The sequence below is a fragment of the Oncorhynchus keta genome, unplaced genomic scaffold (genome assembly GCF_023373465.1).
Source record: "Oncorhynchus keta strain PuntledgeMale-10-30-2019 unplaced genomic scaffold, Oket_V2 Un_scaffold_1315_pilon_pilon, whole genome shotgun sequence".
In the NCBI taxonomy this organism is placed as follows: Eukaryota; Metazoa; Chordata; class Actinopteri; order Salmoniformes; family Salmonidae; genus Oncorhynchus; species Oncorhynchus keta.
The window spans coordinates 467,522-490,389 of NW_026290769.1; the positions used below are offsets into that span (position 1 = coordinate 467,522).

Consider the following 22,868-nt stretch of genomic DNA (forward strand, 5'->3'; position numbering starts at 1 on the left):
TAAATCCATCCATTCTATGTGTCCATCTATAGGAACACAGATGGTTTCACTACGTAAGAGAGGAACAGAGAGACAGTCCATAAATCCATCCATTCTATGTGTCCATCTATAGGAACACAGATGGTTTCACTACGTAAGAGAGGAACAGAGACAGTCCATAAATCCATCCATCCTGTGTCCATCTATAGAAACACAGATGGTTTCACTACGTAAGAGAGGAACAGAGAGACAGTCCATAAATCCTGTGTCCATCTATAGAAACAGATGGTTTCACTACGTAAGAGAGGAACAGAGACAGTCCATAAATCCTGTGTCCATCTATAGAAACAGATGGTTTCACTACGTAAGAGAGGAACAGAGACAGTCCATAAATCCTGTGTCCATCTATAGAAACACAGATGGTTTCACTACGTAAGAGAGGAACAGAGAGACGGTCCATAACTCCATCCATCCTGTGTCCATCTATAGAAACACAGATGGTTTCACTACGTAAGAGAGGAACAGAGAGATGGTCCATAAATCCATCCATCCTATGTGTCCATCTATAGAAACACAGATGGTTTCACTACGTAAGAGAGGAACAGAGAGACAGTCCATAAATCCATCCATCCTGTGTCCATCTATAGAAACACAGATGGTTTCACTACGTAAGAGAGGAACAGAGAGACAGTCCATAAATCCATCCATCCTATGTGTCCATCTATAGAAACACAGATGGTTTCACTACGTAAGAGAGGAACAGAGACAGTCCATAAATCCTGTGTCCATCTATAGAAACAGATGGTTTCACTACGTAAGAGAGGAACAGAGACAGTCCATAAATCCATCCATCCTGTGTCCATCTATAGAAACACAGATGGTTTCACTACGTAAGAGAGGAACAGAGAGATGGTCCATAACTCCATCCATCCTGTGTCCATCTATAGAAACACAGATGGTTTCACTACGTAAGAGAGGAACAGAGAGAAGGATAGGAAACATATGTAGTGAAAGGTTTCTCTTTTTAGAATAAGCTTCTCTCTCATTCTCGCTCATCGTTTGGCTCATCATAGGCTAGTTGTTCCACAGACTCTGTCGTTAGATGTGTTTAGTACCAATGGACTAGATGGCTAAAAATCACCATCAGCGTCACCAACCATGGAGAGATACAGGGTGAACAGGCTTTTGTTCTAGCCCAGCACTAACATACACTAACTCATTCAGGTCTGGAAGAGCATGTAGTGACAAATCGTAGTCACACACAGGCACACATGCATCCTACATACGCTAGCCCCACCCATATTCCCCACTGGACAGTATTTTTAGCTGAAACCTGATCCCTTCAGCAACAGAGAATAAAGCCAACCCTGCAAAACCCCTGCCTTTAACTAGCTCCGTGGACACACACACTAACCCGTTCTGACATGCAGACATGCACACTGTGACGCAGTCACGCAGCAGGACGTTACGTACACATGGGGACACACCCGTCTACAGTCCACTAAGGAAAATAAAAGAATGAGACGTGTGAGCTGAGGGCTGAAGTTATTCTCCACCAATCTGGAACAGAGTTCCATTACAGAGACACACTGCAGCAGACATTACGGATCCATAACCAGGTAATGTACAACTTAATGTATACCCATATCTCTGTGTGTTAGAGAGGGATATGTGTGTAAATAGTAGTCAGAGAGCTGTGTGTGAGTCAGACTCAAGCCCTTCCTGTGTGTGAATGAATACCTTCCTCAGTGCAGACAGCCTGCCTGACTAATGTGGCCAGATTAAATGTGCACGTGTAAACAATGGCCTGTTTTGGAACCCTGTTTGATTGTAGATGGGAGGAAGAGAGTTCCTGTTCACATTATATATTTCATTTTGATTGAATAACCAATGGGTTGTAGAACAGTTGTAGAAGCTCTGAGTGTTAACGGGGTCAGAGAATGACAGGGAGCCAAGGATCAGATAGGGACGAGTGTTAACGGGGTCAGAGAATGACAGGGAGCCAAGGATCAGATAGGGACGAGTGTTAACGGGGTCAGAGAATGACAGGGAGCCAAGGATCAGATAGGGACGAGTGTTAACGGGGTCAGAGAATGACAGGGAGCCAGGGATCAGATAGGGACGAGTGTTAACGGGGTCAGAGAATGACAGGGAGCCAAGGATCAGATAGGGACGAGTGTTAACGGGGTCAGAGAATGACAGGGAGCCAAGGATCAGATAGGGACGAGTGTTAACGGGGTCAGAGAATGACAGGGAGCCAGGGATCAGATAGGGACGAGTGTTAACGGGGTCAGAGAATGACAGGGAGCCAGGGATCAGATAGGGACGAGTGTTAACGGGGTCAGAGAATGACAGGGAGCCAGGGATCAGATAGGGACGAGTGTTAACGGGGTCAGAGAATGACAGGGAGCCAGGGATCAGATAGGGACGAGTGTTAACGGGGTCAGAGAATGACAGGGAGCCAAGGATCAGATAGGGACGAGCGTTAACGGGGTCAGAGAATGACAGGGAGCCAGGGATCAGATAGGGACGAGTGTTAACGGGGTCAGAGAATGACAGGGAGCCCTGGATCAGATAGGGACGAGCGTTAACGGGGTCAGAGAATGACAGGGAGCCAGGGATCAGATAGGGACGAGCGTTAACGGGGGTCAGAGAATGACAGGGAGCCAGGGATCAGATAGGGACGAGTGTTAACGGGGTCAGAGAATGACAGGGAGCCAGGGATCAGATAGGGACGACCCCATTCAGTTCCAGTGCATATCTAAATCCAGAGGGTATCTGTAATAGATTTTTAAAATAAAAGAGGCCACTTCACTCACTGAGCTATTTGTTTCTCTGCAGCTTCAAGACTTCTAAAGGATGAAGAACCTTAAACTTCTCATCCTCTCTCTCTCCATCTGCCTGTTGCTGGGCAACCTGGGGGTGAGTGGCTACAGTAATGTCGAACCCTGCCAACGGTCCCGATGCAATAACTGCCATGAGAAGTTCCTATACCGGCATGTGCGTCCAAATACCCCGCTAACGACGGACCGCAACGCGTGGGAGAAGTATCTACGTGAAAAGAATGACTGCTCAAGACCCACGCAGTCCTTCCTCCATCCCAAAGACCGCGAGAGGGTGGACGCAGTCTGCTCCAGCTCTGGGGGAAAGAAGTACCAGGGGAACCTGTGCATCAGCCAAAGCCCGTTCACATTTCTAACAGTGAGGAGTGAGACTGGGACCTGCGGTGTGTCCAGCGTGCGGGAAGAGACCAAGCATTTGATCCTGGCATGTGAGGTGCTGGAGAACAGGTGTGTGCCGGTCCACTTCGAGGGGAACCGCGAGGGGAACAAGCCTGACAATAACGCTGCAGGATGTGGCAGCACGGAGAAAGGGAAGGGTTCAAGCTTCAAAGTATCAGGAATGTGGCTGGCATCTTCATTGATACTCGTGTTTCTCTCACAACTCCTTTTCTGAATGTGGCTGGCATCTTCATTGATACTCGTGTTTCTCTCACAACTCCTTTTCTGAATGTGGCTGGCATCTTCATTGATACTCGTGTTTCTCTCACAACTCCTTTTCTGAACAGTTAATGGGGGGGGTCAGATAGTCAAACAATACATCAAAAGGAAGTTTGTTTTAAAGTGTTTGTCCTACACTCTAAAAAGAAAAGGTTCCTGGAGTATCCTTTAGGGGTTCTTCAAATGTAATGTGTGGGTGAACCGCTATGAGTTCTTCAAAGCACCCCTTTTAATGGATCCTCAGAGAACCTTTTGAAGAACTTTTGGGGTACATTTTTGAACGACCCCTCTCCCCTATTATTAATAAAGGTAATACGCATAACAAAAACAACAATAACACAATATTTTATTGTTCTCAGTGTTTATTATGATTGTAGTGGCAAAAGCAGAATAATAAAATCTAAATATGAGGTAAACTCCCAGCAGAGCCCCAAGTCCAGTGGAAGTCCAATGGAAGTATATCCTCTGGCGTGTTGATGTTATTGTGTTGATGTTATTGTGTTGATGTTATTGTGTTGATGTTCTTGTGTTGATGTTATTGTGTTGATGTTATTGTGTTGATGTTCTTGTGTTGATGTTATTGTGTTGATGTTATTGTGTTGATGTTATTGTGTTGATGTTCTTGTGTTGATGTTCTTGTGTTGATGTTATTGTGTTGATGTTATTGTGTTGATGTTCTCCGTATCCATAGCCAGAATGAGGCATATTTCTTTCTGTAATAAAGCCCATTTGATTGGCTGGGCCTGACTCCCCAGTAGAAGGGCCTGACTCCCCAGTAGGAGGGCCTGACTCCCCAGTAGGAGGGCCTGACTCCCCAGTAGGTGGGCCTGACTCCCCAGTAGGAGGGCCTGACTCCCCAGTAGGAGGGCCTGACTCCCCATTAGGAGGGCCTGACTCCCCAGTAGGAGGGCCTGACTCCCCAGTAGGAGGGCCTGACTCCCCAGTAGGTGGGCCTGACTCCCCAGTAGGTGGGCCTGACTCCCCAGTAGGAGGGCCTGACTCCCCAGTAGGAGGGCCTGACTCCCCAGTAGGTGGGCCTGACTCCCCAGTAGGAGGGCCTGACTCCCCAGTAGGAGGGCCTGACTCTCCAGTAGGAGGGCCTGACTCCCCAGTAGGTGGGCCTGACTCCCCAGTAGGTGGGCCTGACTCCCCAGTAGGTGGGCCTGACTCCCCAGTAGGAGGGCCTGACTCCCCAGTAGGAGGGCCTGACTCCCCAGTAGGAGGGCCTGACTCCCCAGTAGGTGGGCCTGACTCCCCAGTAGGTGGGCCTGACTCCCCAGTAGGAGGGCCTGACTCCCCAGTAGGTGGGCCTGACTCCCCAGTAGGAGGGCCTGACTCCCCAGTAGGAGGGCCTGACTCCCCAGTAGGTGGGCCTGACTCCCCAGTAGGTGGGCCTATGCCCTCCCTGGCCCACCCATGGCTGTGCCCCTGCCCAGTCATGTGAAATCCATAGATTAGGGCCTAATTGATTTATTTAAATGGTCTGATTTCCTTAATTAACTGTAACTCAGCAAAATATTTGAAATCGTTGCATGTTGCGTTTATATTTTTGTTCCGTATACTTCCATATATACTTCCATTCATTGGTGAGTAGCCCAAACTGTTCTGAAGCTTCAGACAGAAGTTGGCAGATCGGTGATATTGACTTGCGGGGGTCGTAGAAAACTGAGAACACCATCATGTTGGTGAGAGTCTCATCTTTCCATAGATGGGTCGTATTAGTTTGTTGGCCAAACCGTTCGGACGCTACAGACGTTTTTGTGAGAAGAACGATTTCCGCCATGTCTCATGGTCTGACAAACAGTAGCTTGGTCACCTTCCACCACAGATGCGGAAGGACGCCGTTGGAAGGACGCCATGAGGTGACTTGAGACGCAGCCCATCCAAAAGGCTACATATCTCTAGCTTAAAGCTACAATATGTCACTTTTTGGGCAACCCAAACAAATTCACATAGAAATATGAGTTATAGATATTTCATGAAAGCAAGTCTAAGATGTGGTAGATCTGTTCTATGTGCGCTATTTTTGCGTCTTTTACTTTCAGTTTTGTACACAAGCAATATTTTTGGTTATTGAAAAAATATTTCACAGCAGTTTAGGTGGTACTATGATTCTCTACACAATGACTGCCTGTTTTGTCATAACCTAAAATTAGGTGAACTATTAGAATTTTATCAACCAGGAAATGATTTCTTAATAGTGCATCTTTAAACAGAGGGATTTTGATGGAGATTTTTTATTATGCTAATTAGATTTCAGCAGGGGGGCGCAGACATCGACTCTGGGGGTGTAGACTGCCATGTATCCAGGTCTCGTCCTGGGCTATATAACGTTTCACTCACAACATTTAAAACTGCCATCTATTCAGGTCTGACCCTGGGTCTGACCCTGGGCTATGATAGCCTGGGTACCTTGTACTCTGTGTCATATGCCAAAGATGTTTAGCGTAAAAAGAGTGGCAAGGAGGGGAATGACAGCTAAACAGACTGGTACCCGTACCAGACTAGGGCTATGATGTTTCACACACAACAGTTAATAGACTGCCATGTTTTGTTCTCTCACAACATCTATTCTGAACAGAAAGACTGGTCATCTGTTTTGTCATGTGTATGTTATGGACGGTGTTGCCAGTTCCTGTGTGCCAGTCAGGGATCCTGTGTGCCAGTCTGGGATCCTGTGTGCCAGTCAGGGATCTGTCTATGGCTGTGGGCCCCAGCCTAATGTTGGCATCAGCATTTCATTACCTTGTACTTTATTTGAAAAAGTGTATTGTACCATGCTGAATATATGCACTATCAATAAAGGCTGATCTTGTAGAATGTTGAAGAGCAGCATCATCAGCCAGCATCATCAGCCAGCATCATCAGCCAGCACCATAGACCTTAAAGCAGGGGTTAAACCACATGACCTCATCTGAGAGGTCACACACAAGCAGCACATTCCGAGTTGGCAGGCAAGTGCTTTACTATGAGCATGTAAACATGTAATACACCCCATCAGCCTACAACATGGGTTGGCTTTTGTAGGCCTGAAGATGAAAGGAGAAAGAAAAAAGATTTTTAGGAACTCAGTCGGGGTCTCAACTTACTATGGAGAGTTACAATAGTAGAATACATTTTGAAATCTGGTTGTACATCACTAGTTTTTCTCTTATGTCAGTCACTGACATTCACTCAATGTGGCCATTCTTCAGTGTTTCTATAGGGTGGACAGCATTCACTTTTAGCCTAGTTCTGCTCAATGGGCAATTAAACAGGAATGGAATGTGAAAGAGGAAGTTAATTTGTGGTTTAGACAATTCTGAACTATTGGGCTATTCAGGGCTCCACTGTGACCCCTTTCCTTGTTCTATAGGCCACTCAGGTCCAGCTTCTCTATCACACATGCACTGTGTGAGGGACGTCTAGAAATAGAGGGCCATATGTGGAGCTCACCTGGTGAAACTTGTTCTGCATGCACACACAAACACAGACACACGCATGTACACCAGTGGAGGCTGGTGGGAGGAGCTATAGGAGGACGGGCTCAGTATAATGGCTGGAATGGAATAAATAGAACGGTATCAAACACATCTAATGTATGGAAACCACACGTTTGACTCTATACCATTTATTCCATTCTAGCCGTTACAATGAGTCCGTCCTCCTATAGCTCCTCCCACCAGCCTCCACTGACGCGCACACTATGTAACTGAACTCACATACACGGCCGGTTCCAGGGAACTCACATAGAGGGCCGGTTCCAGGGAACTCACATAGAGGGCCAGTTCTAGGCATAAGTGACATAAACTCACATACACGGCCGGTTCTAGACATAAGCGACATAAACTCACATAGAGGGCCGGTTCTAGACATAAGCGACATAAACTCACATACACGGCCGGTTCTAGGCATAAGTGACATAAACTCACATACACGGCCGGTTCTAGGCATAAGTGACATAAACTCACATACACGGCCGGTTCTAGACATAAGTGACATAAACTCACATACACGGCCGGTTCTAGGCATAAGTGACATAAACTCACATACACGGCCGGTTCTAGACATAAGTGACATAAACTCACATACACGGCCGGTTCTAGACATAAGTGACATAAACTCACATACACGGCCGGTTCTAGGCATAAGTGACATAAACTCACATACACGGCCGGTTCTAGGCATAAGTGACATAAACTCACATACACGGCCGGTTCTAGGCATAAGTGACATAAACTCACATACACGGCCGGTTCTAGACATAAGTGACATAAACTCACATACACGGCCGGTTCTAGGCATAAGTGACATAAACTCACATACACGGCCGGTTCTAGGCATAAGTGACATAAACTCACATACACGGCCGGTTCTAGGCATAAGTGACATAAACTCACATACACGGCCGGTTCTAGACATAAGCGACATAAACTCACATACACGGCCGGTTCTAGGCATAAGTGACATAAACTCACATACACGGCCGGTTCTAGACATAAGCGACATAAACTCACATACACGGCCGGTTCTAGACATAAGCGACATAAACTCACATACACGGCCGGTTCTAGACATAAGCGACATAAACTCACATACACGGCCGGTTCTAGACATAAGAGACATAAACTCACATACACGGCCGGTTCTAGGCATAAGAGACATAAACACTCCAACCCAGCTTAGTCGGGCGGGGCATCCTTCCAGAGCTGAGAAACATAGACTTCTAAGGCTACCTCCAACCCAGCTTAGTCGGGCGGGGCATCCTTCCAGAGCTGAGAAACATAGACTTCTAAGGCTACCTCCAACCCAGCTTAGTGGGGCGGGGCATCCTTCCAGAGCTGAGAAACATAGACTTCTAAGGCTACCTCCAACCCAGCTTAGTGGGGCGGGGCATCCTTCCAGAGCTGAGAAACATAGACTTCTAAGGCTACCTCCAACCCAGCTTAGTCGGGCGGGGCATCCTTCCAGAGCTGAGAAACATAGACTTCTAAGGCTACCTCCAACCCAGCTTAGTGGGGCGGGGCATCCTTCCAGAGCTGAGAAACATAGACTTCTAAGGCTACCTCCAACCCAGCTTAGTCGGGCGGGGCATCCTTCCAGAGCTGAGAAACATAGACTTCTAAGGCTACCTCCAACCCAGCTTAGTGGGGCGGGGCATCCTTCCAGAGCTGAGAAACATGGACCTCTAAGGCTACCTCCAACCCAGCTTAGTGGGGCGGGGCATCCTTCCAGAGCTGAGAAACATAGACTTCTAAGGCTACCTCCAACCCAGCTTAGTCGGGCGGGGCATCCTTCCAGAGCTGAGAAACATGGGCTTCTAAGGCTACCTCCAACCCAGCTTAGTGGGGCGGGGCATCCTTCCAGAGCTGAGAAACATGGACCTCTAAGGCTACCTCCAACCCAGCTTAGTGGGGCGGGGCATCCTTCCAGAGCTGAGAAACATAGACTTCTAAGGCTACCTCCAACCCAGCTTAGTGGGGCGGGGCATCCTTCCAGAGCTGAGAAACATGGGCTTCTAAGGCTACCTCCAACCCAGCTTAGTGGGGCGCGGAATCCTTCCAGAGCTGAGAAACATGGGCTTCTAAGGCTACCTCCAACCCAGCTTAGTGGGGCGGGGAATCCTTCCAGAGCTGAGAAACATGGACTTCTAAGGCTACCTCCAGCCATTATTGGGACACATGGGACACTACACTACCATGCTGTCACCACTAGGTGGTGTGAGGGCTCCAGTTGTTATTCATGAATATTTCATGAAGCAAAGCATTGCTCTCTATTCTACATCCCTCCTTTTCTCCCTCTCTCTTTTACCCCTCCATGCACCTCTATTATTATTATCTCTCTCTCTTTTACCCCTCCATTCACCTCTATTATTCTCTCTCTCTCTTTTACCCCTCCATTCACCTCTATTCTTCTCTCTCTCTCTTTTACCCCTCCATGCACCTCTATTATTCTCTCTCTCTCTCTTTTACCCCTCCATTCACCTCTATTATTCTCCCTCTCTCTTTTACCCCTCTAATCACCTCTATTATTCTCGCTCTCTCTTTTACCCCTCCATTCACCTCTATTATTCTCTCTCTCTCTTTTACCCCTCCATTCACCTCTATTATTCTCCCTCTCTCTTTTACCCCTCTAATCACCTCTATTATTCTCTCTCTCTCTTTTGCACCTCCATTCACCTCTATTATTCTCTCTCTCTCTTTTACCCCTCCATTCACCTCTATTATTATTACATTTACATTTACATTTAAGTCATTTAGCAGACGCTCTTATCCAGAGCGACTTACAAAATTGGTGCATACACCTTATGGCATCCAGTGGAACAGCCACTTACATCTAAATCTTTTTTGGGGGAGAGAAGGGGGTGAGAAGGATTACTTACCCTTACTTACCCTATCCTAGGTATTCCTTGAAGAGGTGGGGTTTCAGGTGTCTCCGGAAGGTGGTGATTGACTCCGCTGTCCTGGCGTCGTGAGGGAGTTTGTTCCACCATTGGGGGCCAGAGCAGCGAACAGTTTTGACTGGGCTGAGCGGGAACTGTACTTCCTCAGTGGTAGGGAGGCGAGCAGGCCAGAGGTGGATGAACGCAGTGCCCTTGTTTGGGTGTAGGGCCTGATCAGAGCCTGGAGGTACTGAGGTGCCGTTCCCCTCACAGCTCCGTAGGCAAGCACCATGGTCTTGTAGCGGATGCGAGCTTCAACTGGAAGCCAGTGGAGAGAGCGGAGGAGCGGGGTGACGTGCGAGAACTTGGGAAGGTTGAACACCAGACGGGCTGCGGCGTTCTGGATGAGTTGTAGGGGTTTAATGGCACAGGCAGGGAGCCCAGCCAACAGCGAGTTGCAGTAATCAAGACGGGAGATGACAAGTGCCTGGATTAGGACCTGCGCCGCTTCCTGTGTGAGGCAGGGTCGTACTCTGCGGATGTTGTAGAGCATGAACCTACAGGAACGGGACACCGCCTTGATGTTAGTTGAGAACGTCAGGGTGTTGTCCAGGATCACGCCAAGGTTCTTAGCGCTCTGGGAGGAGGACACAGTGGAGTTGTCAACCGTGATGGCGAGATCATGGAACGGGCAGTCCTTCCCGGGAGGAAGAGGAGCTCCGTCTTGCTGAGGTTCAGCTTGAGGTGGTGATCCGTCATCCACACTGATATGTCTGCCAGACATGCAGAGATGCGATTCGCCACCTGGTCATCAGAAGGGGGAAAGGAGAAGATTAATTGTGTGTCGTCTGCATAGCAATGATAGGAGAGACCATGTGAGGTTATGACAGAGCCAAGTGACTTGGTGTATAGCGAGAATAAGAGAGGGCCTAGAACAGAGCCCTGGGGACACCAGTGGTGAGAGCGCGTGGTGAGGAGACAGATTCTCGCCACGCCACCTGGTAGGAGCGACCTGTCAGGTAGGACGCAATCAAGCGTGGGCCGCGCCGGAGATGCACAACTCGGAGAGGGTGGAGAGGAGGATCTGATGGTTCACAGTATCGAAGGCAGCCGATAGGTCTAGAAGGATGAGAGCAGAGGAGAGAGAGTTAGCTTTAGCAGTGCGGAGCGCCTCCGTGATACAGAGAAGAGCAGTCTCAGTTGAATGACTAGTCTTGAAACCTGACTGATTTGGATCAAGAAGGTCATTCTGAGAGAGATAGCGGTAGAGCTGGCCAAGGACGGCACGCTCAAGAGTTTTGGAGAGAAAAGAGAGAAGGGATACTGGTCTGTAGTTGTTGACATCGGAGGGATCGAGTGTAGGTTTTTTCAAAGGGGTGCAACTCTCGCTCTCTTGAAGACGGGAGGGACGTAGCCAGCGGTCAGGGATGAGTTGATGAGCGAGGTGAGGTAAGGGAGAAGGTCTCCGGAAATGGTCTGGAGAAGAGAGGAGGGGATAGGGTCAAGCGGGCAGGTTGTTGGGCGGCCGGCCGTCACAAGACGCGAGATTTCATCTGGAGAGAGAGGGGAGAAAGAGGTCAGAGCATAGGGTGGGGCAGTGTGAGCAGAACCAGCGGTGTCGTTTGACTTAGCAAACGAGGATCGGATGTCGTCGACCTTCTTTTCAAAATGGTTGACGAAGTCATCTGCAGAGAGGGAGGAGGGGGGGGGGGAGGATTCAGGAGGGAGGAGAAGGTGGCAAAGAGCTTCCTAGGGTTAGAGGCAGATGCTTGGAATTTAGAATGGTAGAAAGTGGCTTTAGCAGCAGAGACAGAGGAGGAAAATGTAGAGAGGAGGGAGTGAAAGGATGCCAGGTCCGCAGGGAGGCGAGTTTTCCTCCATTTCCGCTCGGCTGCCCGGAGCCCTGTTCTGAGAGCTCGCAATGAGTCGTCGAGCCACGGAGCGGGAGGGAGGACCGAGCCGGCCTGGAGGATAGGGGGACATAGAGAGTCAAAGGATGCAGTAAGGGAGGAGAGGAGGGTTGAGGAGGCAGAATCAGGAGATAGGTTGGAGAAAGTTTGAGCAGAGGGAAGAGATGATAGGATGGAAGAGGAGAGAGAAGCGGGGGAGAGAGAGCGATTCACCTCTAGGTTGGGACGGCGCGATACCATCCGAGTAGGGGCAGTGTGGGAAGTGTTGGATGAGAGCGAGAGGGAAAAGGATACAAGGTAGTGGTCGGAGACTTGGAGGGGAGTTGCAATGAGGTTAGTGGAAGAACAGCATCTAGTAAAGATGAGGTCAAGCGTATTGCCTGCCTTGTGAGTAGGGGGAAGGTGAGAGGGTGAGGTCAAAAGAGGAGAGGAGTGGAAAGAAGGAGGCAGAGAGGAATGAGTCAAGGTAGACGTGGGGAGGTTAAAGTCGCCCAGAACTGTGAGAGGTGAGCCGTCCTCAGGAAAGGAGCTTATCAAGGCATCAAGCTCATTGATGATTATCCCTCTCTCTTTTACCCCTCCATTCACCTTTATTATTCTCTCTCTCTCTTTTACCCCTCCATGCACCTCTATTCTTCTCTCTCTCTCTTTTACCCCACCATGCACCTCTATTCTTCTCTCTCTCTCTTTTACCCCTCCATGCACCTCTATTATTCTCTAACTCTCTTTTACCCCTCCATGCACCTCTATTATTCTCTCTCTCTCTTTTACCCCTCCATTAACCTCTATTATTATCTCTCTCTCTTTTACCCCTCCATTCACCTCTATTATTATCTCTCTCTCTTTTACCCCTCCATGCACCTCTATTATTCTCTCTCTCTCTCTTTTACCCCTCCATTCACCTCTATTATTCTCCCTCTCTCTTTTACCCCTCTAATCACCTCTATTATTCTCGCTCTCTCTTTTACCCCTCCATTCACCTCTATTATTCTCTCTCTCTCTTTTACCCCTCCATTCACCTCTATTATTCTCTCTCTCTCTTTTACCCCTCTAATCACCTCTATTATTCTCTCTCTCTCTTTTACCCCTCCATTCACCTCTATTATTCTCTCTCTCTCTTTTGCCCCTCCATTCACCTCTATTATTCTCTCTCTCTCTCTTTTACCCCTCCATTCACCTCTATTATTATTACATTTACATTTACATTTAAGTCATTTAGCAGACGCTCTTATCCAGAGCGACTTACAAAATTGGTGCATACACCTTATGGCATCCAGTGGAACAGCCACTTACATCTAAATCTTTTTTTTTTTGGGGGAGAGAAGGGGGGTGAGAAGGATTACTTACCCTTACTTACCCTATCCTAGGTATTCCTTGAAGAGGTGGGGTTTCAGGTGTCTCCGGAAGGTGGTGATTGACTCCGCTGTCCTGGCGTCGTGAGGGAGTTTGTTCCACCATTGGGGGGCCAGAGCAGCGAACAGTTTTGACTGGGCTGAGCGGGAACTGTACTTCCTCAGTGGTAGGGAGGCGAGCAGGCCAGAGGTGGATGAACGCAGTGCCCTTGTTTGGGTGTAGGGCCTGATCAGAGCCTGGAGGTACTGAGGTGCCGTTCCCCTCACAGCTCCGTAGGCAAGCACCATGGTCTTGTAGCGGATGCGAGCTTCAACTGGAAGCCAGTGGAGAGAGCGGAGGAGCGGGGTGACGTGCGAGAACTTGGGAAGGTTGAACACCAGACGGGCTGCGGCGTTCTGGATGAGTTGTAGGGGTTTAATGGCACAGGCAGGAGCCCAGCCAACAGCGAGTTGCAGTAATCAAGACGGGGGAGATGACAAGTGCCTGGATTAGGACCTGCGCCGCTTCCTGTGTGAGGCAGGGTCGTACTCTGCGGATGTTGTAGAGCATGAACCTACAGGAACGGGACACCGCCTTGATGTTAGTTGAGAACGTCAGGGTGTTGTCCAGGATCACGCCAAGGTTCTTAGCGCTCTGGGAGGAGGACACAGTGGAGTTGTCAACCGTGATGGCGAGATCATGGAACGGGCAGTCCTTCCCCGGGAGGAAGAGGAGCTCCGTCTTGCTGAGGTTCAGCTTGAGGTGGTGATCCGTCATCCACACTGATATGTCTGCCAGACATGCAGAGATGCGATTCGCCACCTGGTCATCAGAAGGGGAAAGGAGAAGATTAATTGTGTGTCGTCTGCATAGCAATGATAGGAGAGACCATGTGAGGTTATGACAGAGCCAAGTGACTTGGTGTATAGCGAGAATAAGAGAGGGCCTAGAACAGAGCCCTGGGGGACACCAGTGGTGAGAGCGCGTGGTGAGGAGACAGATTCTCGCCACGCCACCTGGTAGGAGCGACCTGTCAGGTAGGACGCAATCCAAGCGTGGGCCGCGCCGGAGATGCACAACTCGGAGAGGGTGGAGAGGAGGATCTGATGGTTCACAGTATCGAAGGCAGCCGATAGGTCTAGAAGGATGAGAGCAGAGGAGAGAGAGTTAGCTTTAGCAGTGCGGAGCGCCTCCGTGATACAGAGAAGAGCAGTCTCAGTTGAATGACTAGTCTTGAAACCTGACTGATTTGGATCAAGAAGGTCATTCTGAGAGAGATAGCGGTAGAGCTGGCCAAGGACGGCACGCTCAAGAGTTTTGGAGAGAAAAGAGAGAAGGGATACTGGTCTGTAGTTGTTGACATCGGAGGGATCGAGTGTAGCTTTTTTCAAAGGGGTGCAACTCTCGCTCTCTTGAAGACGGGAGGGACGTAGCCAGCGGTCAGGGATGAGTTGATGAGCGAGGTGAGGTAAGGGAGAAGGTCTCCGGAAATGGTCTGGAGAAGAGAGGAGGGGATAGGGTCAAGCGGGCAGGTTGTTGGGCGGCCGGCCGTCACAAGACGCGAGATTTCATCTGGAGAGAGAGGGGAGAAAGAGGTCAGAGCATAGGGTGGGGCAGTGTGAGCAGAACCAGCGGTGTCGTTTGACTTAGCAAACGAGGATCGGATGTCGTCGACCTTCTTTTCAAAATGGTTGACGAAGTCATCTGCAGAGAGGGAGGAGGGGGAGGGAGGATTCAGGAGGGAGGAGAAGGTGGCAAAGAGCTTCCTAGGGTTAGAGGCAGATGCTTGGAATTTAGAATGGTAGAAAGTGGCTTTAGCAGCAGAGACAGAGGAGGAAAATGTAGAGAGGAGGGAGTGAAAGGATGCCAGGTCCGCAGGGAGGCGAGTTTTCCTCCATTTCCGCTCGGCTGCCCGGAGCCCTGTTCTGAGAGCTCGCAATGAGTCGTCGAGCCACGGAGCGGGAGGGGAGGACCGAGCCGGCCTGGAGGATAGGGGACATAGAGAGTCAAAGGATGCAGTAAGGGAGGAGAGGAGGGTTGAGGAGGCAGAATCAGGAGATAGGTTGGAGAAAGTTTGAGCAGAGGGAAGAGATGATAGGATGGAAGAGGAGAGAGTAGCGGGGAGAGAGAGCGAAGGTTGGGACGGCGCGATACCATCCGAGTAGGGGCAGTGTGGGAAGTGTTGGATGAGAGCGAGAGGGAAAAGGATACAAGGTAGTGGTCGGAGACTTGGAGGGGAGTTGCAATGAGGTTAGTGGAAGAACAGCATCTAGTAAAGATGAGGTCAAGCGTATTGCCTGCCTTGTGAGTAGGGGGGGAAGGTGAGAGGGTGAGGTCAAAGAGGAGGAGTGGAAGAAGGAGGCAGAGAGGAATGAGTCAAAGGTAGACGTGGGGAGGTTAAAGTCGCCCAGAACTGTGAGAGGTGAGCCGTCCTCAGGAAAGGAGCTTATCAAGGCATCAAGCTCATTGATGATTATCCCTCTCTCTTTTACCCCTCCATTCACCTTTATTATTCTCTCTCTCTCTTTTACCCCTCCATGCACCTCTATTCTTCTCTCTCTCTCTTTTACCCCACCATGCACCTCTATTCTTCTCTCTCTCTTTTACCCCTCCATGCACCTCTATTATTCTCTAACTCTCTTTTACCCCTCCATGCACCTCTAGTATTCTCTCTCTCTCTTTTACCCCTCCATTAACCTCTATTATTATCTCTCTCTCTTTTACCCCTCCATTCACCTCTATTATTATCTCTCTCTCTTTTACCCCTCCATGCACCTCTATTATTCTCTCTCTCTCTTTTACCCCTCCATTCACCTCTATTATTCTCCCTCTCTCTTTTACCCCTCTAATCACCTCTATTATTCTCGCTCTCTCTTTTACCCCTCCATTCACCTCTATTATTCTCTCTCTCTCTTTTACCCCTCCATTCACCTCTATTATTCTCCCTCTCTCTTTTACCCCTCTAATCACCTCTATTATTCTCTCTCTCTCTTTTACCCCTCCATTCACCTCTATTATTCTCTCTCTCTTTTGCCCCTCCATTCACCTCTATTATTCTCTCTCTCTCTTTTACCCCTCCATTCACCTCTATTATTCTCCTCTCTCTTTTACCCCTCCATGCACCTCTATTCTTCTCTCTCTCTCTTTTACCCCACCATGCACCTCTATTCTTCTCTCTCTCTCTTTTACCCCTCCATGCACCTCTATTATTCTCTCTCTCTTTTACCCCTCCATGCACCTCTATTATTCTCTCTCTCTTTTACCCCTCCATGCACCTCTATTCTTCTCTCTCTCTTTTACCCCTCCATTCACCTCTATTATTCTCTCTCTCTCTCTTTTACCCCTCCATTCACCTCTATTATTCTCCCTCTCTCTTTTACCCCTCCATTCACCTCTATTATTCTCTCTCTCTCTTTTACCCCTCCATGCACCTCTATTATTCTCTCTCTCTCTTTTACCCCTCCATTCACCTCTATTATTCTCTCTCTCTCTTTTACCCCTCCATTCACCTCTATTATTCTCTCTCTTTTTTTCCTTCCATTCACCTCTATTATTCTCCCTCTCTCTTTTACCCCTCCATTCACCTCTATTATTCTCTCTCTCTCTTTTACCCCTCCATGCACCTCTATTATTCTCTCTCTCTCTTTTACCCCTCCATTAACCTCTATTATTATCTCTCTCTCTTTTACCCCTCCATTCACCTCTATTATTATCTCTCTCTCTTTTACCCCTCCATGCACCTCTATTATTCTCTCTCTCTCTCTTTTACCCCTCCATTCACCTCTATTATTCTCCCTCTCTCTTTTACCCCTCTAATCACCTCTATTATTCTCTCTCTCTCTTTTACCCCTCCATTCACCTCTATTATTCTCTCTCTCTCTTTTACCCCTCCATTCACCTCTATTATTCTCCCTCTCTCTTTTACCCCTCTAATCACCTCTATTATTCTCTCTCTCTCTTTTACCCCTCCATTCACCTCTATTATTCTCTCTCTCTCTTTTACCCCTCCATTCACCTCTATTATTCTCTCTCTCTCTTTTACCCCTCCATTCACCTCTATTATTATCTCTCTCTTTTACCCCTCCATTCACCTTTATTATTCTCTCTCTCTCTTTTACCCCTCCATGCACCTCTATTCTTCTCTCTCTCTCTTTTACCCCACCATGCACCTCTATTCTTCTCTCTCTCTCTTTTACCCCTCCATGCACCTCTATTATTCTCTCTCTCTTTTACCCCTCCATGCACCTCTATTATTCTCTCTCTCTCTTTTACCCCTCCATGCACCTCTATTCTTCTCTCTCTCTCTTTTACCCCTCCATTCACCTCTATTATTCTCTCTCTCTCTCTTTTACCCCTCCATTCACCTCTATTATTCTCCCTCTCTCTTTTACCCCTCCATTCACCTCTATTATTCTCTCTCTCTCTTTTACCCCTCCATGCACCTCTATTATTCTCTCTCTCTCTTTTACCCCTCCATTCACCTCTATTATTCTCTCTCTCTCTTTTACCCCTCCATTCACCTCTATTATTCTCTCTCTCTCTTTTACCCCTCCATTCACCTCTATTATTCTCCCTCTCTCTTTTACCCCTCCATTCACCTCTATTATTCTCTCTCTCTCTTTTACCCCTCCATGCACCTCTATTATTCTCTCTCTCTCTTTTACCCCTCCATTAACCTCTATTATTATCTCTCTCTCTTTTACCCCTCCATTCACCTCTATTATTCTCTCTCTCTCTCTTTTACCCCTCCATTCACCTCTATTATTCTCCCTCTCTCTTTTACCCCTCTAATCACCTCTATTATTCTCGCTCTCTCTTTTACCCCTCCATTCACCTCTATTATTCTCTCTCTCTTTTACCCCTCCATTCACCTCTATTATTCTCCCTCTCTCTTTTACCCCTCTAATCACCTCTATTATTCTCTCTCTCTCTTTTACCCCTCCATTCACCTCTATTATTCTCTCTCTCTCTTTTGCCCCTCCATTCACCTCTATTATTCTCTCTCTCTCTTTTACCCCTCCATTCACCTCTATTATTATCCCTCTCTCTTTTACCCCTCCATTCACCTTTATTATTCTCTCTCTCTCTTTTACCCCTCCATGCACCTCTATTCTTCTCTCTCTCTCTTTTACCCCACCATGCACCTCTATTATTCTCTCTCTCTCTTTTACCCCTCCATGCACCTCTATTATTCTCTCTCTCTTTTACCCCTCCATGCACCTCTATTATTCTCTCTCTCTTTTACCCCTCCATGCACCTCTATTCTTCTCTCTCTCTCTTTTACCCCTCCATTCACCTCTATTATTCTCTCTCTCTCTCTTTTACCCCTCCATTCACCTCTATTATTCTCCCTCTCTCTTTTACCCCTCCATTCACCTCTATTATTCTCTCTCTCTCTTTTACCCCTCCATGCACCTCTATTATTCTCTCTCTCTCTTTTACCCCTCCATTAACCTCTATTATTCTCCCTCTCTTTTACCCCTCTAATCACCTCTATTATTCTCGCTCTCTCTTTTACCCCTCCATTCACCTCTATTATTCTCTCTCTCTCTTTTACCCCTCCATTCACCTCTATTATTCTCCTCTCTCTTTTACCCCTCCATTCACCTCTATTATTCTCTCTCTCTCTTTTACCCCTCCATTCACCTCAATTATTCTCCCTCTCTCTTTTACCCCCTCTAATCACCTCTATTATTCTCTCTCTCTCTTTTACCCCTCCATTCACCTCTATTATTCTCTCTCTCTTTTGCCCCTCCATTCACCTCTATTATTCTCTCTCTCTTTTACCCCTCCATTCACCTCTATTATTCTCCTCTCTCTTTTACCCCTCCATTCACCTCTATTATTCTCTCTCTCTCTTTTACCCCTCCATGCACCTCTATTATTCTCTCTCTCTCTTTTACCCCACCATGCACCTCTATTCTTCTCTCTCTCTCTTTTGCCTCTTTTACCCCTCCATGCACCTCTATTATTCTCTCTCTCTTTTACCCCTCCATCCACCTCTATTCTTCTCTCTCTATATTTTACCCCTCCATTCACCTCTATTCTTCTCTCTTTTCTCTCTCGTTTACTCCTCCATGCACCTCTATTCTTCTCTCTCTCTCTTTTACCCCTCCATGCACCTCTATTATTCTCTCTCTCTCTTTTACCCCTCCATTCACCTCTATTATTCTCCTCTCTCTTTTACCCCTCTAATCACCTCTATTATTCTCGCTCTCTCTTTTACCCCTCCATTCACCTCTATTATTCTCTCTCTCTCTTTTACCCCTCCATTCACCTCTATTATTCTCCCTCTCTCTTTTACCCCTCTAATCACCTCTATTATTCTCTCTCTCTCTTTTACCCCTCCATTCACCTCTATTATTCTCTCTCTCTCTTTTGCCCCTCCATTCACCTCTATTATTCTCTCTCTCTCTCTTATACCCCTCCATTCACCTCTATTATTCTCCCTCTCTCTTGTACCCCTCCATTCACCTCTATTATTCTCTCTCTCTCTTTTGCCCCTCCATGCACCTCTATTCTTCTCTCTCTCTCTTTTGCCCACCATGCACCTCTATTCTTCTCTCTCTCTCTTTTACCCCTCCATGCACCTCTATTATTCTCTCTCTCTTTTACCCCTCCATTCACCTCTATTCTTCTCTCTCTATCTTTTACCCCTCCATTCACCTCTATTCTTCTCTCTCTCTCTCTTTACTCCTCCATGCACCTCTATTCTTCTCTCTCTCTCTTTTAACCCTCCATGCACCTCTATTATTCTCTCTTTTCTCATGCACCTTTTATTCTCTCTCTCTCTTTTACCCCTCCATGCACCTCTATTATTCTCTCTCTCTCTTTTACCCCTCCATTCACCTCTATTATTCTCTCTCTCTCTTTTACCCCTCCATTCACCTCTATTATTCTCTCTCTCTCTTTTACCCCTCCATTCACCTCTATTCTTCTCTCTCTCTCTTTTCCCCCCCCATGCACCTCTATTCTTCTCTCTCTCTCTTTTACCCCTCCATGCACCTCTATTATTCTCTCTCTCTTTTACCCCTCCATTCACCTCTATTATTCTCTCTCTCTCTTTTACCCCTCCATTCACCTCTATTATTCTCTCTCTCTCTTTTACCCCTCCATGCACCTCTATTATTCTCTCTCTCTCTTTACCCCTCCCATCTAACCTCTATTATTATCTCTCTCTCTTTTACCCCTCCATTCACCTCTATTATTCTCTCTCTCTCTTTTACCCCTCCATTCACCTCTATTATTATCTCTCTCCTTTTACCCCTCCATGCACCTCTATTATTCTCTCTCTCTTTTACCCCTCCATTCACCTCTATTATTCTCCCTCTCTCTTTTACCCCTCTAATCACCTCTATTATTCTCGCTCTCTCTTTTACCCCTCCATTCACCTCTATTATTCTCTCTCTCTCTTTTACCCCTCCATTCACCTCTATTATTCTCCTCTCTCTTTTACCCCTCTAATCACCTCTATTATTCTCGCTCTCTCTTTTACCCCTCCATTCACCTCTATTATTCTCTCTCTCTCTTTTACCCCCTCTAATCACCTCTATTATTTCTCTCTCTCTTTTACCCCTCCATTCACCTCTATTCTTCTCTCTCTCTCTTTTACCCCTCCATGCACCTCTATTATTCTCTCTCTCTCTTTTACCCCTCCATCCACCTCTATTATTCTCTCTCTCTCTTTTTACCCCTCCATTCACCTCTATTCTTCTCTCTCTCTCTCGTTTACTCCTCCATGCACCTCTATTCTTCTCTCTCTCTCTTTTACCCTCCATGCACCTCTATTATTCTCTCTCTCTCTTTTACCCCTCCATTCACCTCTATTATTCTCCTCTCTCTTTTACCCCTCTAATCACCTCTATTATTCTCGCTCTCTCTTTTACCCCTCCATTCACCTCTATTATTCTCTCTCTCTCTTTTACCCCTCCATTCACCTCTATTATTCTCCCTCTCTCTTTTACCCCTCTAATCACCTCTATTATTCTCTCTCTCTCTTTTACCCCTCTATTCACCTCTATTATTCTCTCTCTCTTTTGCCCCTCCATTCACCTCTATTATTCTCTCTCTCTTTTACCCCTCCATTCACCTCTATTATTCTCCCTCTCTCTTTTACCCCTCCATTCACCTCTATTATTCTCTCTCTCTCTTTTACCCCTCCATGCACCTCTATTCTTCTCTCTCTCTCTTTTACCCCACCATGCACCTCTATTCTTCTCTCTCTCTCTTTTACCCCTCCATGCACCTCTATTATTCTCTCTCTCTTTTACCCCTCCATGCACCTCTATTCTTCTCTCTCTCTCTTTTACCCCTCCATTCACCTCTATTCTTCTCTCTCTCTCTCGTTTACTCCTCCATGCACCTCTATTCTTCTCTCTCTCTCTTTTAACCCTCCATGCACCTCTATTATTCTCTCTCTCTCTTTTACCCCTCCATGCACCTCTATTATTCTCTCTCTCTCTTTTACCCCTCCATTCACCTCTATTATTCTCCCTCTCTCTTTTACCCCTCCATTCACCTCTATTATTCTCTCTCTCTCTTTTACCCCTCCATTCACCTCTATTCTTCTCTCTCTCTCTTTTACTCCTCCATGCACCTCTATTCTTCTCTCTCTCTCTTTTACCCCTCCATGCACCTCTATTATTCTCTCTCTCTTTTACCCCTCCATTAACCTCTATTATTTCTCTCTCTCTTTTACCCCTCCATTCACCTCTATTATTATCTCTCTCCTTTTACCCCTCCATGCACCTCTATTATCTCTCTCTCTCTCTTTACCCCTCCATTCACCTCTATTATTCTCCTCTCTCTTTTACCCCTCTAATCACCTCTATTATTCTCTCTCTCTCTTTTGCCCCTCCATTCACCTCTATTATTCTCTCTCTCTCTTTTGCCCCTCCATTCACCTCTATTATTCTCTCTCTCTTTTACCCCTCTAATCACCTCTATTATTCTCTCTCTCTCTTTTAACCCTCCCCCTCCATTCACCTCTATTCTCTCTCTCTCTCTCTCTTTTACCCCTCTAATCACCTCTATTATTCTCTCTCTCTCTTTTACCCCTCCATTCACCTCTATTCTTCTCTCTCTCTCTTTTACCCCTCCATGCACCTCTATTATTCTCTCTCTCTTTTACCCCTCCATCCACCTCTATCTCTTCTCTCTCTGCCCCTATTTTACCCCTCCATTCACCTCTATTCTTCTCTCTCTCTCTTTTACCCCTCCATGCACCTCTATTATTCTCTCTCTCTCTTTTACCCCTCCATGCACCTCTATTATTCTCTCTCTCTCTCTTTTACCCCTCCATTCACCTCTATTATTCTCCTCTCTCTTTTACCCCTCTAATCACCTCTATTATTCTCGCTCTCTCTTTTACCCTCCATTCACCTCTATTATTCTCTCTCTCTCTTTTACCCCTCCATTCACCTCTATTATTCTCCTCTCTCTTTTACCCCTCTAATCACCTCTATTATTCTCTCTCTCTCTTTTACCCCTCCATTCACCTCTATTATTCTCTCTCTCTCTTTTTTTGCCCTTCATTCACCTCTATTATTCTCTCTCTCTTTTACCCTCCATTCACCTCTATTATTCTCCTCTCTCTTTTACCCCTCCATGCACCTCTATTATTCTCTCTCTCTCTTTTACCCCTCCATGCACCTCTATTCTTCTCTCTCTCTCTTTTACCCCACCATGCACCTCTATTCTTCTCTCTCTCTCTTTTACCCCTCCATGCACCTCTATTATTCTCTCTCTCTTTTACCCCTCCATCCACCTCTATTCTTCTCTCTCTCT

At 47.1% G+C, this 22,868-nt stretch overlaps 1 protein-coding gene and 2 long non-coding RNA genes across 7 annotated transcripts; 1 reads left to right on the plus strand and 2 right to left on the minus strand.

Annotated features, from left to right (window-relative positions):
* The first annotated feature begins 1,417 nt into the window (after nucleotides 1-1,417).
* LOC127927328 (angiogenin) lies at nucleotides 1,418-4,115 on the plus strand. Its single transcript, XM_052513539.1, has 2 exons — nucleotides 1,418-1,598; nucleotides 2,821-4,115. The coding sequence occupies exon 2, from the start codon at nucleotides 2,839-2,841 to the stop codon at nucleotides 3,433-3,435; it is 597 nt and encodes a 198-aa protein (XP_052369499.1). The 5' UTR covers nucleotides 1,418-1,598; nucleotides 2,821-2,838; the 3' UTR covers nucleotides 3,436-4,115.
* Nucleotides 4,116-15,905: 11,790 nt separating this feature from the next.
* LOC127927341 (uncharacterized) lies at nucleotides 15,906-22,561 on the minus strand. Of its 4 annotated transcripts, none has more exons than XR_008127026.1 (3): nucleotides 22,541-22,561; nucleotides 20,359-20,434; nucleotides 15,906-15,974 (listed from the first exon to the last, which is right to left on the minus strand). It is a non-coding gene; the product is annotated as an uncharacterized LOC127927341 (long non-coding RNA). The 4 variants fall into 4 exon arrangements; XR_008127025.1 differs by lacking the exon at nucleotides 22,541-22,561 and adding an exon at nucleotides 22,110-22,130; XR_008127024.1 differs by lacking the exon at nucleotides 22,541-22,561 and adding an exon at nucleotides 22,023-22,043.
* On the minus strand, nucleotides 16,183-20,112 carry LOC127927342 (uncharacterized). 2 transcript variants are annotated; one of them, XR_008127027.1, is made up of 3 exons: nucleotides 20,049-20,112; nucleotides 19,971-20,009; nucleotides 16,183-16,244 (listed from the first exon to the last, which is right to left on the minus strand). It is a non-coding gene; the product is annotated as an uncharacterized LOC127927342 (long non-coding RNA). The 2 variants fall into 2 exon arrangements; XR_008127028.1 differs by lacking the exon at nucleotides 16,183-16,244 and adding an exon at nucleotides 17,190-17,251.
* Nucleotides 22,562-22,868: the final 307 nt, after the last annotated feature.

What these genes read in the sequence shown, in the direction of transcription:
- LOC127927328 (XM_052513539.1), top strand. Translation starts at nt 2,839, where the DNA reads ATGAAGAACCTTAAACTTCTCATCCTCTCTCTCTCCATCTGCCTGTTG.